This window comes from Typopeltis vanoorti, chromosome 12 (genome assembly GCF_054136105.1).
Source record: "Typopeltis vanoorti isolate ZY-2024b chromosome 12, IOZ_Tvanoo_1.0, whole genome shotgun sequence".
NCBI classification, from domain to species: Eukaryota; Metazoa; Arthropoda; class Arachnida; order Uropygi; family Thelyphonidae; genus Typopeltis; species Typopeltis vanoorti.
This window is the reverse complement of record NC_143560.1, coordinates 73,912,889-73,925,343: the sequence shown is the minus strand read 5'-3', so window position 1 is coordinate 73,925,343 and position 12,455 is coordinate 73,912,889. Positions and strand designations below refer to the sequence as shown.

The 12,455-nt window shown below is 34.1% G+C and overlaps 1 protein-coding gene across 5 annotated transcripts in view; it reads left to right on the top strand.

The window, feature by feature from the left end:
- LOC150100889 (syntaxin-binding protein 5-like) overlaps nt 1-12,455 on the top strand; it is a 710,057-nt gene that overhangs the window by 324,949 nt on the left and 372,653 nt on the right. For all 5 annotated transcript variants that reach the window (XM_090401895.1, XM_090401898.1, XM_090401897.1 and 2 more), the window contains exons 11-12: nt 731-803; nt 985-1,135. In XM_090401895.1, the coding sequence (XP_090258021.1) occupies nt 731-803; nt 985-1,135 (224 nt within the window). The remainder of the gene's footprint in view (nt 1-730; nt 804-984; nt 1,136-12,455) is intronic.

The following is a 12,455-nucleotide window of genomic DNA, read 5'->3' as shown; positions in this document are numbered from 1 at the left end:
TCTCTGAGCTCTTTTTATTTCAGTTTGTATTTCTTGACTAAAAAGTCCAAATGTATTTGAGCTATATCTTCTTTCTCTTGTGCCTTACCCCATCCCCTATCTATTTGGGGGCTGGCCTTTTTACATGATGCGACCTTACGCATGCAATCCCAGCCAACTTGTCACAGAGTCTGGTGTTTTTTTTTTTTGTTGTTTGGGGGGGGGGGGGGTTGAACTATATATCAGTTTTTAATTAATATTCTTTAGAAGTCTGTCCTTCTGAAGATATTACTTCCAATAAGGGAGTGGAAGAAGAAAAGTTATATATCATTTTTAATTTATATGATATTATATTATACTTCTAAAGCCATTACTTCCAATAAGGGAGGGTAGGAAGGAAAGTTAAGTTACATATAATTATAAGTCATATATAAACTAAATCAGGTGACAGTCTTTTAAAAGAATACACAAATTCTACATAAGAGAATAGTATAGTTAAGCCATATTATTTTTACATCATTCTGTTACTCTGTATCTTACTTTCTGAGAAGATTGCGTTAATATTGATGAAAATTAAATCAGTCAGGAGACATTTTCAGCCAAACAAATTATCATGTTTGTTGTCATTAATTGACCTCTGAATAATGACATAGTCTAACAAAAAATTAGCTGAGTAAATGAAACAAAAATATTCAAGATTTGTATGCAGACTCACTAATTTTTTATTTTTTTTATTTTTATTTTTTTTTAGAATTCCATGAGCCTTATGCCATTGTAGTATTGCTATATAATGATTTGGTTGTGGTAGACCTTACAGTCCCAGGGTAAGCATTTTCCATTTATCAAAATATTTACTTTAATTTCTGGTAATTCAATAAAAGCTGCAAATCATAAAGCTCATTTTAAGTTGCTTTTATAGATATATTTGATATGCATAATTTTTCTGATAATTTTGTTGTTGATGACTGATTTAAGCCTCTTGTTTTTTTTTTTTTTTTTTTACAGTTATCCCTGCTTTCAGAATCCATATCCTATGGATTTGCATGAGTCACCTGTAACATATTGTACATATTTGGCAGACTGCCCTACAGATCTCATACCAGCATTTTATTCAGTTGGATGTAAAAGTAGCAAACGAGCGGGCTTCTCAGAAAAAGTAAGCTTTATTGATTTTTTTACTCACTGTCTTAAGTTTACTTCAAAAGATTTCTCAGTAGTAGAGCTCTCATGGCACCCATCTATAAAAAAAACGGGGGGGGGGGGGGAAATAAAACAGTATGAGAATTACAGATTTCCCTGCCCAGTGTTCTAGGTAAGATTTATGCAACCATGTTTGAGAAGTGGATAAGAAAAATTCTCAAAAAGAAACTTGGAGAAAAACAACCTGGATTCAGGCCAAATAGTGGTGGTCAGGATCAGATTTACACTTTAAGATAAATAGTTGAATAATGGAAATATAACAAGCATCTGTACTTAAGTTTTGTAGATCTAGAAAAGACAACCTAATAATGTGACAAGAGAAAAGCTGCTCAACCCTCTAGAATTATATGGCTTGAACTGATTATACAGGGCAATATGTGGGTTATATTTAAATTATATGTTAGCATTTAGAATTAGGAGAATGGGAGGAATGAATACAGAAAGATTGTTTGATGTAAAACTAAGTGCAATTAAAGATGCCTACTGTTCTCCCCTGTTATTCATCATATATTTTGAACTCATGAAGGAAGGTAGCATTAAACCTAATATCAGAACTGGAGATATTCAAGTTAACTGTTTACTTTATATGGTTGATGTAATGTCTTATTGAAGGATCATTTACTAAATTGAGTAATTGCTATAGCAAATTTAGCATTAAAATCAGCAATAAGACAACTATTAGGACAGGAACATGGCAAATTTCTGAATGAAGAGCCTGTTAAGTAAAATATTACAGCTGTTGTAGACACAATTTCTGGGGAAGATGGTAAATTAAATATAGAACTAGACAACAGAGTAACCGAAGCTGTTTTGTTCGGGAGTGAGTTGAATAAATTTATATGAAATAAGAAAGAAATTAGTCAAAACACTAAACTAATTGTATGCAAGACATTATTCAAACCAATTTTTAACTTGAAGATCTGAAACTGAGTTAGAAATAAAACATTTGATTAGAGACCATGACCATAGAAAGATTGAGACTGAAAAAAATTGGAGTGAACAGATGGTTAGGTTTCAGTGGCAGAATCAAAAAGGAAGTTATTTGAAAGAAACTTGACATTTAGCATTCAGAAACATGTGAACAGAGCTAAAGTGGTTATGGTGACATCAGCAGAATGAGAGAGGAACAATTAGCTAAACAGGTGTTTGATGACAGGAAGAAGACCAAGATTTAAGTGGATTCATGCATATAGAAGTATAAGTTCCGACACACAGTCAGAATCCTGACAGACAACTTACTAATTTGGAGGAAAATTGTTGACAGGAAGTTAATAAGAATATAAATGTATCATGTTGCACTATCATAATATTTCATACATCCCTTAAGGGTACATTTTAAAAGTACTTAATTTTGTATCTATACAGGAAATTGGCAATTCTATAATTAAGTTGCTATCTTTGATAAATTAGGAGTGTGTATCCTTAAGCATTCATCGTTATTTTCTTGTGTATACTTCGAAGTGGTACACCAAATTCTGTGATAGGCTAACACAATTAAGATTTTATGACTGATATCTGATTAGCAGCTTTCTTGAAAATTGGTCCATTATTTGTCAGATCTCCAGTTTAATCATCTAACATTTTCTATCTTCTGAAGCACTTCTCTCGTGGCATTTTCTTGCTTTAAACATTTGTTTTGCATATGCATCTCCAATTTGTATTAAGTGATTATCCCTATGTTAGCTCTGCTTATAAACTATTGAATATTAATAATTATTAAAAGAACACATAAGACCACAGTAATAACTTTTAATTAATAAAGGTACAGATATTTCATGCTAAAACTAATAGTAGATCTTCAGTGTCACACAAACAGTTATAGGAATGGAATACAAGTAACGAACATCAATATAAGTGATCCACCTATATTGCTTGTAATATAGGTGGATCACTTGTTACTTGTAATCCATTCCTATAACTGTTTGTGCGACACTGAAGGTGTACTATTAGTTTTAGTATGAAACACCAGTACCTTTTATTAATTAAAAGTTATTATTGTGGTTTTACGTGTTCTTTTAATAATTATACTATGCCACAGGTACCTCTAAAAATAAGAATATTAATAATGTCAAGGAAGATATGGTTAGATGTAGGAACACTGAGTTCTCTCAAAAGAATGTCGGTGTTTTAAAAGCAAATATTTTTCAAACCAATTGTGGATATCGTCTAACCTATTATCTACTTAAAGTTCTGTGGGTTGTATGATTCATGTTGAGGCAGTGATTCATATGCAGTGGCAAATATATTTAAGCAGATATATCAGGCTACTGACTAATGAATTTTTATTCGTTCATTTGATAATAGTGTATCAGAAGGTGGTATAATTATTATTATGTGCTACCTCTAAGAAATTGAAGCACTCACAGGAGAGTACTCTGCTCAATACTACTTAATCTTCCATGAGCCTGAATAATCTAGACTTGCTGTGAATGATGTGCTATTAACACTAAACATAGTTTGTTGGAACAAGACAGGAGTCCTTCATAAAAATCATTTCCTCATAGAATGTCTTTATAAACAAATGTGTGAAACTTTACTTCATTGTCCTAACTTGAACAGATCCTATAGTCTACGTTTACCCCCTTTATAGGAGATAGTACTTTTTTAAATTTGCCTATCTTTCCTAACTTTATTTGTGTGTGTGTACATCTTTTTTTTTCTTTTTATAGTTAGAAAATGATTGACCTTATTTAATTATCTTATGTTAGGCGGTGCTTTTCATAATCGTCTGTTATTGTTTAATTGCCTTTCTGTAATTCTATACTGACAATGCATATGACACTTAGGCAAACGTTAAGTTTTTTATGTGATTATTATTATTATTCAGGCCTCCATGGAGTCGAGAGACTCATCGTGGGAGGTCCTTTTTAGGAAACAAAGCTTTTGTTTTAAGTTTTTACATGATATTTCCTCCATTTTATAATTCTTGTGATCCTCCATCATTTACTGACCACTCAGTGTTTTGGTCTATTAATTATGTATCTCTGGCTGATTTGTCTGTATGTGAAATTAAAAAGTTGAATTTCTAGGAGGAAAACCCTGCTACCTCCGTATGAGATTGGCTATCTTACCATCAGTTGAAAAAAAAAAACATATAAAGATTCCTTTCTCATCATGAATTGTAAGGTATTTTCCATTGAAAATGTCCAGGGCTGTCATTCTTCCAACTGTACTACGAATGCACTTAAATAAATTAAAAAAAAAGCTGCAGTATTGAGAAACAGTCAGTTTGATGCTCATTTTCTCAGAAGCAGACTAGTTTTCTAGCTGTCTCATAGTCTTCACCTGCACCCTTAAATTTTTGGATAACATTATATAAATAATAAGCCATACATTTCAAAAATGAAAGTGACTTTGCAACTGTGGTAACTGTCTCTGATTTTGCTTTTTCACTGTTGTTGAATGTATGCCAAGCTGCATTCAACATATAACTCTATCATATCTCACTAAATCTGTTCATTCAAAAACCTGCTCTAAATTCTCATTAACAATGTTTGTTCCACATGTAACTTACCTTTTATCCATACAGTTTTGATGCTTTCTTTGATATTGAACACAACTCACCACCAATCTGACAGTGAACTATGCCAGAATATTATGTGTTTAGCAATTTAAAAAAAAAAAAACGAGTGCCAAGCAAAATAGACTGAGTAATTGACAAAGGAAAATACATCTACAAACCATGGTACAAATTTGAATAAGTGTAGACAGTCTTAAACATGAATATGTATGTATGTATGCATCATATCTCTCCTTTCCACTAAGTTGTTTATGAGTGATAAAAGAAAAAAAATAAAATAAAAATTAACCTGTTTTGTAAAATAAAATGTAAATTTGTGTATCACTCAAAAATGGTAAGTTACAGGAAAGTTTTCTTATTCAGCATAAAAATATATGTGCATCAATCACCTAAAAATATTTATATGATCAGAACTTTACCTAGCAAGCAGTGTTATTAGCTAGTAACCTCTAGTGATGGAAGCTTAAGGATTCATTATAGGAAACACATTCTCACTCATACTACCAATGCACTTACCTTTAATTAAATGAAACTAGCTAAGAAATATTTCTTTGTCTAATCCTTTATTCAAGCATAAGCAAACAAAGTTTGTGCATGAAGTATCTTCATGACTTGGCTGTTTTATATAGAAGCTGACAACTCACATCAATTGCCTTAGTATCCATAATACAAAAGAAAGACTTCTGCTTTAACCTCCCTACCAGCAAGGTGGATGAAATAGTGAGACCAAATACGATTCTGTAATGCCCACTGAATAACATGGATAAGAAGAACGTTACAGAATCATATCCAGATTTAGCTTGACGTCTATAGACATCATGGCCGGTTATGTGTGTGTGTGGGGGGGTAATTCAACCTTGGTATCTCTTCTGGGTCTAGCTCTCACTCATGAGAACTCAATAAAAGTTGAAACTGGTGTTGGTGGTGGCTCTTCCCATAATGCATAGCATGATGCAGTAGTAGCAACAAATAGTAGTTGTCAGGATCAAGATATTAAAGTTAAATTATTAAGCTTTGTAGCCTGTATTTCTTGAATATGACCTTATAATCAGTGTTCCTTAGTCTTGATATCTCGATAAATCCTCTTTGGCACTTTTTCCTTCAAATTCCACAGTTAATAAATAGGATATGTACATATATACATATATTATACTTTCAGCACTGCAGTAATCCTTTGTTGTCTCCTCCTCCCTTTCATTCCTGAGTAACTGCCACTATTACTGTTAGTGATAGTGGTAACAGCATACTTCAATTAATATAAATATCATCATTATTATTATTTCTCTTTACACAGGGAAATGTGTAAAGCATGAGCAAGCTCCCATTTGTAGAGTTTTAAAGTGGTTTTATTCTTGCTGTCTGCTCAAAAAAAAGCTGAAGATATCAATACATAACTCATTGGTATCTTCTGAACAGTTTTCAATTCATTCACCACTCTATAAGCAAAAGGTAGCTTTGAACTTTTCTTCCTCATTTCATCATGTTTAAAAGTTATTTCCTCTGAACTTCCTCACCAAATGCAACTGCAGTAATAGATCCTAAGGAGTGAAAGATCTTCTGACAAACCAACAGTATTTCCCCCGGTTTTAATAACAAGTGCCTACACACAACATACTATAAGTCAGCCATACCTACCCTACTGCATGAAGCAGAAATGGCAGCAGCAAAGCCCAAGTACAGCAATGTACCAGTGAAGCAAGTGATAGCCCACTTTTCACAGAAAGCACTAACAAATTCCATAAACTTAAGTACATAATAATGTTTGCCATGTGTTTGTTCTTAATTAAGTTTTGTTATCCATAATCCCAATTAAAAATTATTTCACAGAATGAGTGTTTAATTTCTACACTTACATGGTATTTCTCTATAGAAAACCAAACATATCTTTGGAAATAACAGCATGATATTCATAATAATTTAGAATGTTAGTGTTCTATGGTCTTCTGATATTTTCAAGGATATAACAAGGATCTATAACAGAAATATGTACTTCAATTCTGGAAAAGGCACACCACATGGTGCCCAGAAAAAAGCTTTTCAAAACACTACAAATATATGTAAGAAATGGGACATTATACAGGGCAATACATAGTGAATAGTATGGTCTGTGTTAAAATTGAAAAGGAAATACTGGAAGATCGTTTCATGTAAAATCTGGTATAAGACAAGGGTGCACACTCTTATTCATCCATGTGGATAAATAAGAGTGGATATGGATCATATTATGAAAGAAAGTGACATTAAACTCAATATTAGAATTGGAGATATCAAACTTAGCTCTTTGCTTTATGCATACAACTCCTAAACACATCCGATCTCCATGATTCTCTAACTAATTGAATAACTGCTGTAATAAATTTGGCATGAAAATCAGCAATAAAAAGACCAAAACTAGAAGAATGCACAGGAATATGGAAAGCTATAGAAAAAGTAAAAACATTTCAGCTATTTAGGCAGTTTTTAGTGAAGATAGTAAATTAAATTTGGAATTAGGCAACAAAACGAACAACGCTAGTATAGTGGGGACTGGGGGAATTGAATAAATTTAGACAAATTATCAAAAAGTAATTAATTTATTAAATCAATAGTTCAATAAATTACTTAAATATATATATATATATATATCCAAAACAATAAACTAGCAGTATATAAAAGTGTTCAAACCAGTTTTAAGTTATGGATCGGAGAGTTAGGTTAGAAATAAAGCCTTTGATCAAAGATATGGAGACCACGGATGAATTCTGAGAAAAATTGGAGGCTGAACAGATTGGCATCATGGCAGAATCATATTAAAGATGAAGATTATTAGGAAGGAAGTTGACATTCTTAGCATTTTAGAATGTGTTAGCTGGGCTAATCTAGGGTGGTATGGTCACTTAAATAAAATGAGTTAGGAAAGGTTTGCAAAACAGATGTTCGATTCCTAAAGGGCAGGGATGGAACCCAGAGAATTGCACTAGAAGCATTAAATGTTAGATATGACAGTATGGGAGTGCTGACAAGTAATAAATTAATTCGGAGGAAAATTGTTGATATAATAATGTAAACTTAATCATGTAATACTTTCTCATAATAGCATGTCCATCCTTGAGTGAACATATCAAGAAATTGATATTTTCACTTTGGTTTCATTCTTTAAAGCTAGCCAAGTAACACATTTACACCTGTGGTAGGTGTAAATGTGTTATTTAATTTGCTTCTCTATCGTAGGCAGTACTGGGTAAACATTTGCAGTTTCTATACTTTTTAGTATGACAACAGTAAGAGTCCCATTAAATGTAACCTCAGAGAAGCAACATCAGGTAATCACTTATATTTAATCTGAAAGGTTTGTTTGCTAACAGTTAAGCGCATATACATTCTTTAAAGAATAATGAATTTTGTAATCTTTTTGAAATGTGTAAAAGTCAAACATCTTACTGTTTTCCTTATATTAATTAGGAAAATAGGAATAATTCATCAAAGCAATATTGAAAACAGCTGCTATAATGTTAATATGTACGAGAGTGGTCTGAAAAGTTCTTGGCCTAACAATGAAAAAATGAATTTATAATTTCAAAATTATTTTTATTTTTCAACATAATCTCCCTTAAGACTAATACATTTATTCCAGCGATGCTCTAGCGCCATTATCCCGTCCCTGTAGTGGTTCTCAGTAAGATCTGCAAAACACCCCTCTACAGCTGCAATCACCTCTTGAGTCGAAGAAAAATGCTGACCAGCGAGGAAGAGTTTTAGTTTTGGTAAGAAATAGAAGTCAGAGGGAGCCAAATCTGGGGAATAGGGTGGATGTTCCAACATTCATAGTGCAGATCCCTTAATTTTCCCATTGCCAAACACTTTTGTGGGCAGGTGCATTGTCCTGATGAAAGATTATTTTTTTCTTCTGCAAACTGGGTCTTTTTCTCATGAATTTTTTCATCTACTCTGGTTAAAATATTGGAATAATATTCCCCGGTTATTGTTTTATCCTTTTCAAGATAATTTATAAACAAAATGCCTTTAACATCCCAAAACACCGATGCCATGACCTTTCCTGCTGATGGAACTGACTTTGTCTTCTTTGGTGCTGAACAACTGGCTTCAGTCCACTGTTTTGACTGCTGTTTGGTTTCTGGTGTGTAATGGTGAATCCAAGTCTCATCCATAGTAATAAATCGACATACAAAATCAGTTTTATTCTTGTTAAAACGCTCTAAGCACTGTTCAGAGATTTTCATGTGAGTGCGTTTTTGATCTGCTGTGAACAAACATGGCACCCATCTTACTCAAAGCTTTTTCATTTGCAATCCTACACGTTCTTTAGAAATGCCTATAGTCTCAGCAATTTCACACACTTTGACTTGTCGGTCAATCAATACCACATCGTGCACTCGATCAATGATTTCTGGTGGTGTTACACTTTTTGGGCATCCTTCACGTGGATCATCTTCAAGGCTGGTACGGCCATGTTTAAACTTGGCAACCCATTTTTTAATTGTCGAAAATGAAGGAGAAGCTTGCCCATAAACTTTTATGAACTTCGAATGAATTTCTTTTGGCGTTAAACCTTCGATTTTACAAAGAATTTTATAACCACACGATACAAAATTTTATCCATTTCAAGGGATACACACCACACTTTTTCTTCAGACAGCTGTATAAAACAAACCACTTGATAGAACGAGTTGCAATTTCACATGGATGCTTATGACAAATGTACCAACTTAGAAAAAAAAAATCTTTCCAATAGTGTTGCCATCTATGGTTAAGGCCGAGAACTTTCAGATCACCCTCATATGGTTATATAATGATTTTTACTACTACTACTACTAGTACTTCTGGCATTCTTAGATCATAATTTACCTTGATATATAATGTTTTGCTACTCTCCTATCCATGTCACAGGCCTATTTTGCATACTATCCATTTGAGTTTGTATAACAACCCTGATTGGAATCCTGTTAGATTCTCTGCCAAAATCCAAATGCATTCTAATATGTGCATTCCCATATGGGCAGGCACATGAACAGTATAAAGCCCAGGCCAGAAGGGTAACGAGTGTGGTAAGAAAAGTAAAAAAGGATTACGAAAGAACATTGGCCATGCAGGCTAAAGAGAATCCTAAACAGTTTTTTCGATATGTTGCAAGTAAAAGGAAAAATGTATATGGCAGAATGATTTTAAAGAATGCTGATGGTAGGGAGGTAACCGAATCAGTTGATATAGTTGAATTACTGAGCGAGCACTTTGCAAGAGTATATTATCCAGGTGGTGACATTGCAGAAATGAATGAACCAATAGATTATACGGGAATTGTGGTGAATGAGGTGGAGTTGAGTAGTCTATTGCAAAACCTCAATGTCAATACATCTGTGGGATTGAATGGTATACTAGCTCGTGTCGTACGTGAAGCGGCTAAAAAATTGTCAGTACCCTTGACCATTTTGTTTAATCTGAGTCTTGGGTCTGGGTTAGTCCCGAGGGGGTGGAAAGAGGGGAACATAGTTCCACTGCATAAAGGAGGTTCCAAGATTGCTGTTGTAAATTACCGACCGATTAGCATATCAGGAATCATTGTCAAGATCTTGGAGAAATTAGTCAAGAAAAGAATACAGGATTGGATAGATGAAAATGAGATATTGTATGGGGGAACAACATGGTTTTGTGAAGGGTAGATCGTGCCTCAGTAACTTGCTCACATTTTATAACACAGTGACGGCAGAACTGGATAAGGATGATGGGTTTACAGTGATTCTACTGGACCTTGCCAAGGCCTTTGACAGGATACCACATGGAACTCTAATCAGTAAACTGGAGCAGATGGGGATAGGTATAGGGTTGGTGAGATGGATAGGAGGTTGGTTGATGGAGAGATATGAGAGAGTGGTTTATTCAGGAGTGGAGGCCAAAAGACGGCTTGTGACTAGTGGTGTGCCGCAGGGTTCTGTTCTTGGACCGCTACTTTTTAATTTGTTCATTAACGATATAGGAAAGGATCTGAGAGGAAGTGTTCACTTGTTTGCTGATGATGCAAAGCTGGATAGAGCAATTATGAGTGCACAGGATGTCAAAATTTTGCAGGATGATTTGGATAGTTTGGAGGACTGGGCTAGGGAAAATGGATGTCAATGTGGCAAAGTGTGAGGTTATGCATTTTGGAGTGAAAAGATTAGCAGCAGTATATCACATTGGTGGAACCGTACTCCAGGAGATTGATGAGGCCAGGGATTTGGGAGTGTTGGTGGATAGGGAATTGAAGTTTAGGGGACACATTGCAAAAGTGGCTAAATCAGCTCATCAAATCACTTGGTTGCTGAAAAATACTTTAACCAGCAGAGACAAACAAGTTATTGTTCCTCTATATCGAGCCCTGATAAGACTCCATCTGGACTACTGTGCCCAGATATGGACGCTAGGGTTTCTTCTTGATGGGGAGGAGGTGGAGAGGATCCAGAGACGAGGGACCAATATGGTGGCAGGTCTGTGGAATGAACCTTATGAGAACAGATTGAAGATTCGTGGGTTGCAAAAATTGGTTGATAGGCGGAAAAGGGGTGATATGATTGAGACATTCAAATTACTGAAGGGTTTCTGTGAGATTAATCCAGAAGATATTTTTGAGAATAGGACTGGTGGTGGGAGGACTAGGGGCCATACATGGAAGCTGGGCAAGAATGTGGTTAACAAGGGTGTTAGAGCTAGGGGTTTTTTTTGGAGAGTGGTAAATGAGTGGAATAAGCTGCCAGAGTCTCTTGTGGATGCTATGACTGTGAATGAGTTCAAGGCGAGGTATGATAGATACTGTGTGAATGTCGAATAGTTGTTCTTGACATGATGTTAGGGCCTCCCTAGATCAGTCTGTCAACTCCTTGGAGTTACCCGAAATAATAATAATAATTACTGTCATGCACTTTGCTACCTACCATGTCAGCTCATTTGATTTTTCATTGGACTTACTTGTATTCAACATCTAATTTTTCTCTATTTGCAAAATTATCTGCAGAAATTTTTAGCAGTGTGCTAACATTGCTAAAAATTTCTCATTCCATCCTCTCCTTTCTCCCATAAGCTACGTATATGTCCTAATGAATACAATCTCACACATGCCATATTGCATGAAACTACTCACATTAAATTTAAAGAGCTAAACACTTTCATTGTTATGTCTTTGCTGACTAACAATTAAACAAAAATATATGCACTTAGCTGTGCATTACATTTAATTAAAGCATTCAAAGCCAAATTAGTACCATAACTAAATATGAACTTTAATGCTAATAAAAAGAAATAACTTTTTATGATTATGAAATAACTTTTTTTCTATATATAAATTGAAGACTATATAACATCCAAATGATATATAGTCTTCAATCCAAAATGTAAAATAACCTTGTGCTTGGCAACATTGAATTAGCATCTCTTCTCCTTTGCCTACAATTAGTTTATTTAAGGGAAGTATTCATGATTCAAAAGATCATATAATTATTTAATGGTAATTTTAATCATCTAGCTTTCAGCTTATTATACCTTCCCAAATTTACATCAGAACTAGATATTACTCTTCAAACCTTTCAGAATATCATTACACGCTTAAACAGTAATGGGCTAGAACAGAATCCTGTTACAGGATTCTGTTTTAGCCCATTACAACATACTAGTAACTTTAGTACTTCAAACACTTCTATTCCATGAACTATTACAGGTATGTAATAGTTCATGGAATAGAAATGTTTTAAGAAGAGCTTTGTCATACAGCTGTTCTCTTATCCAGGCC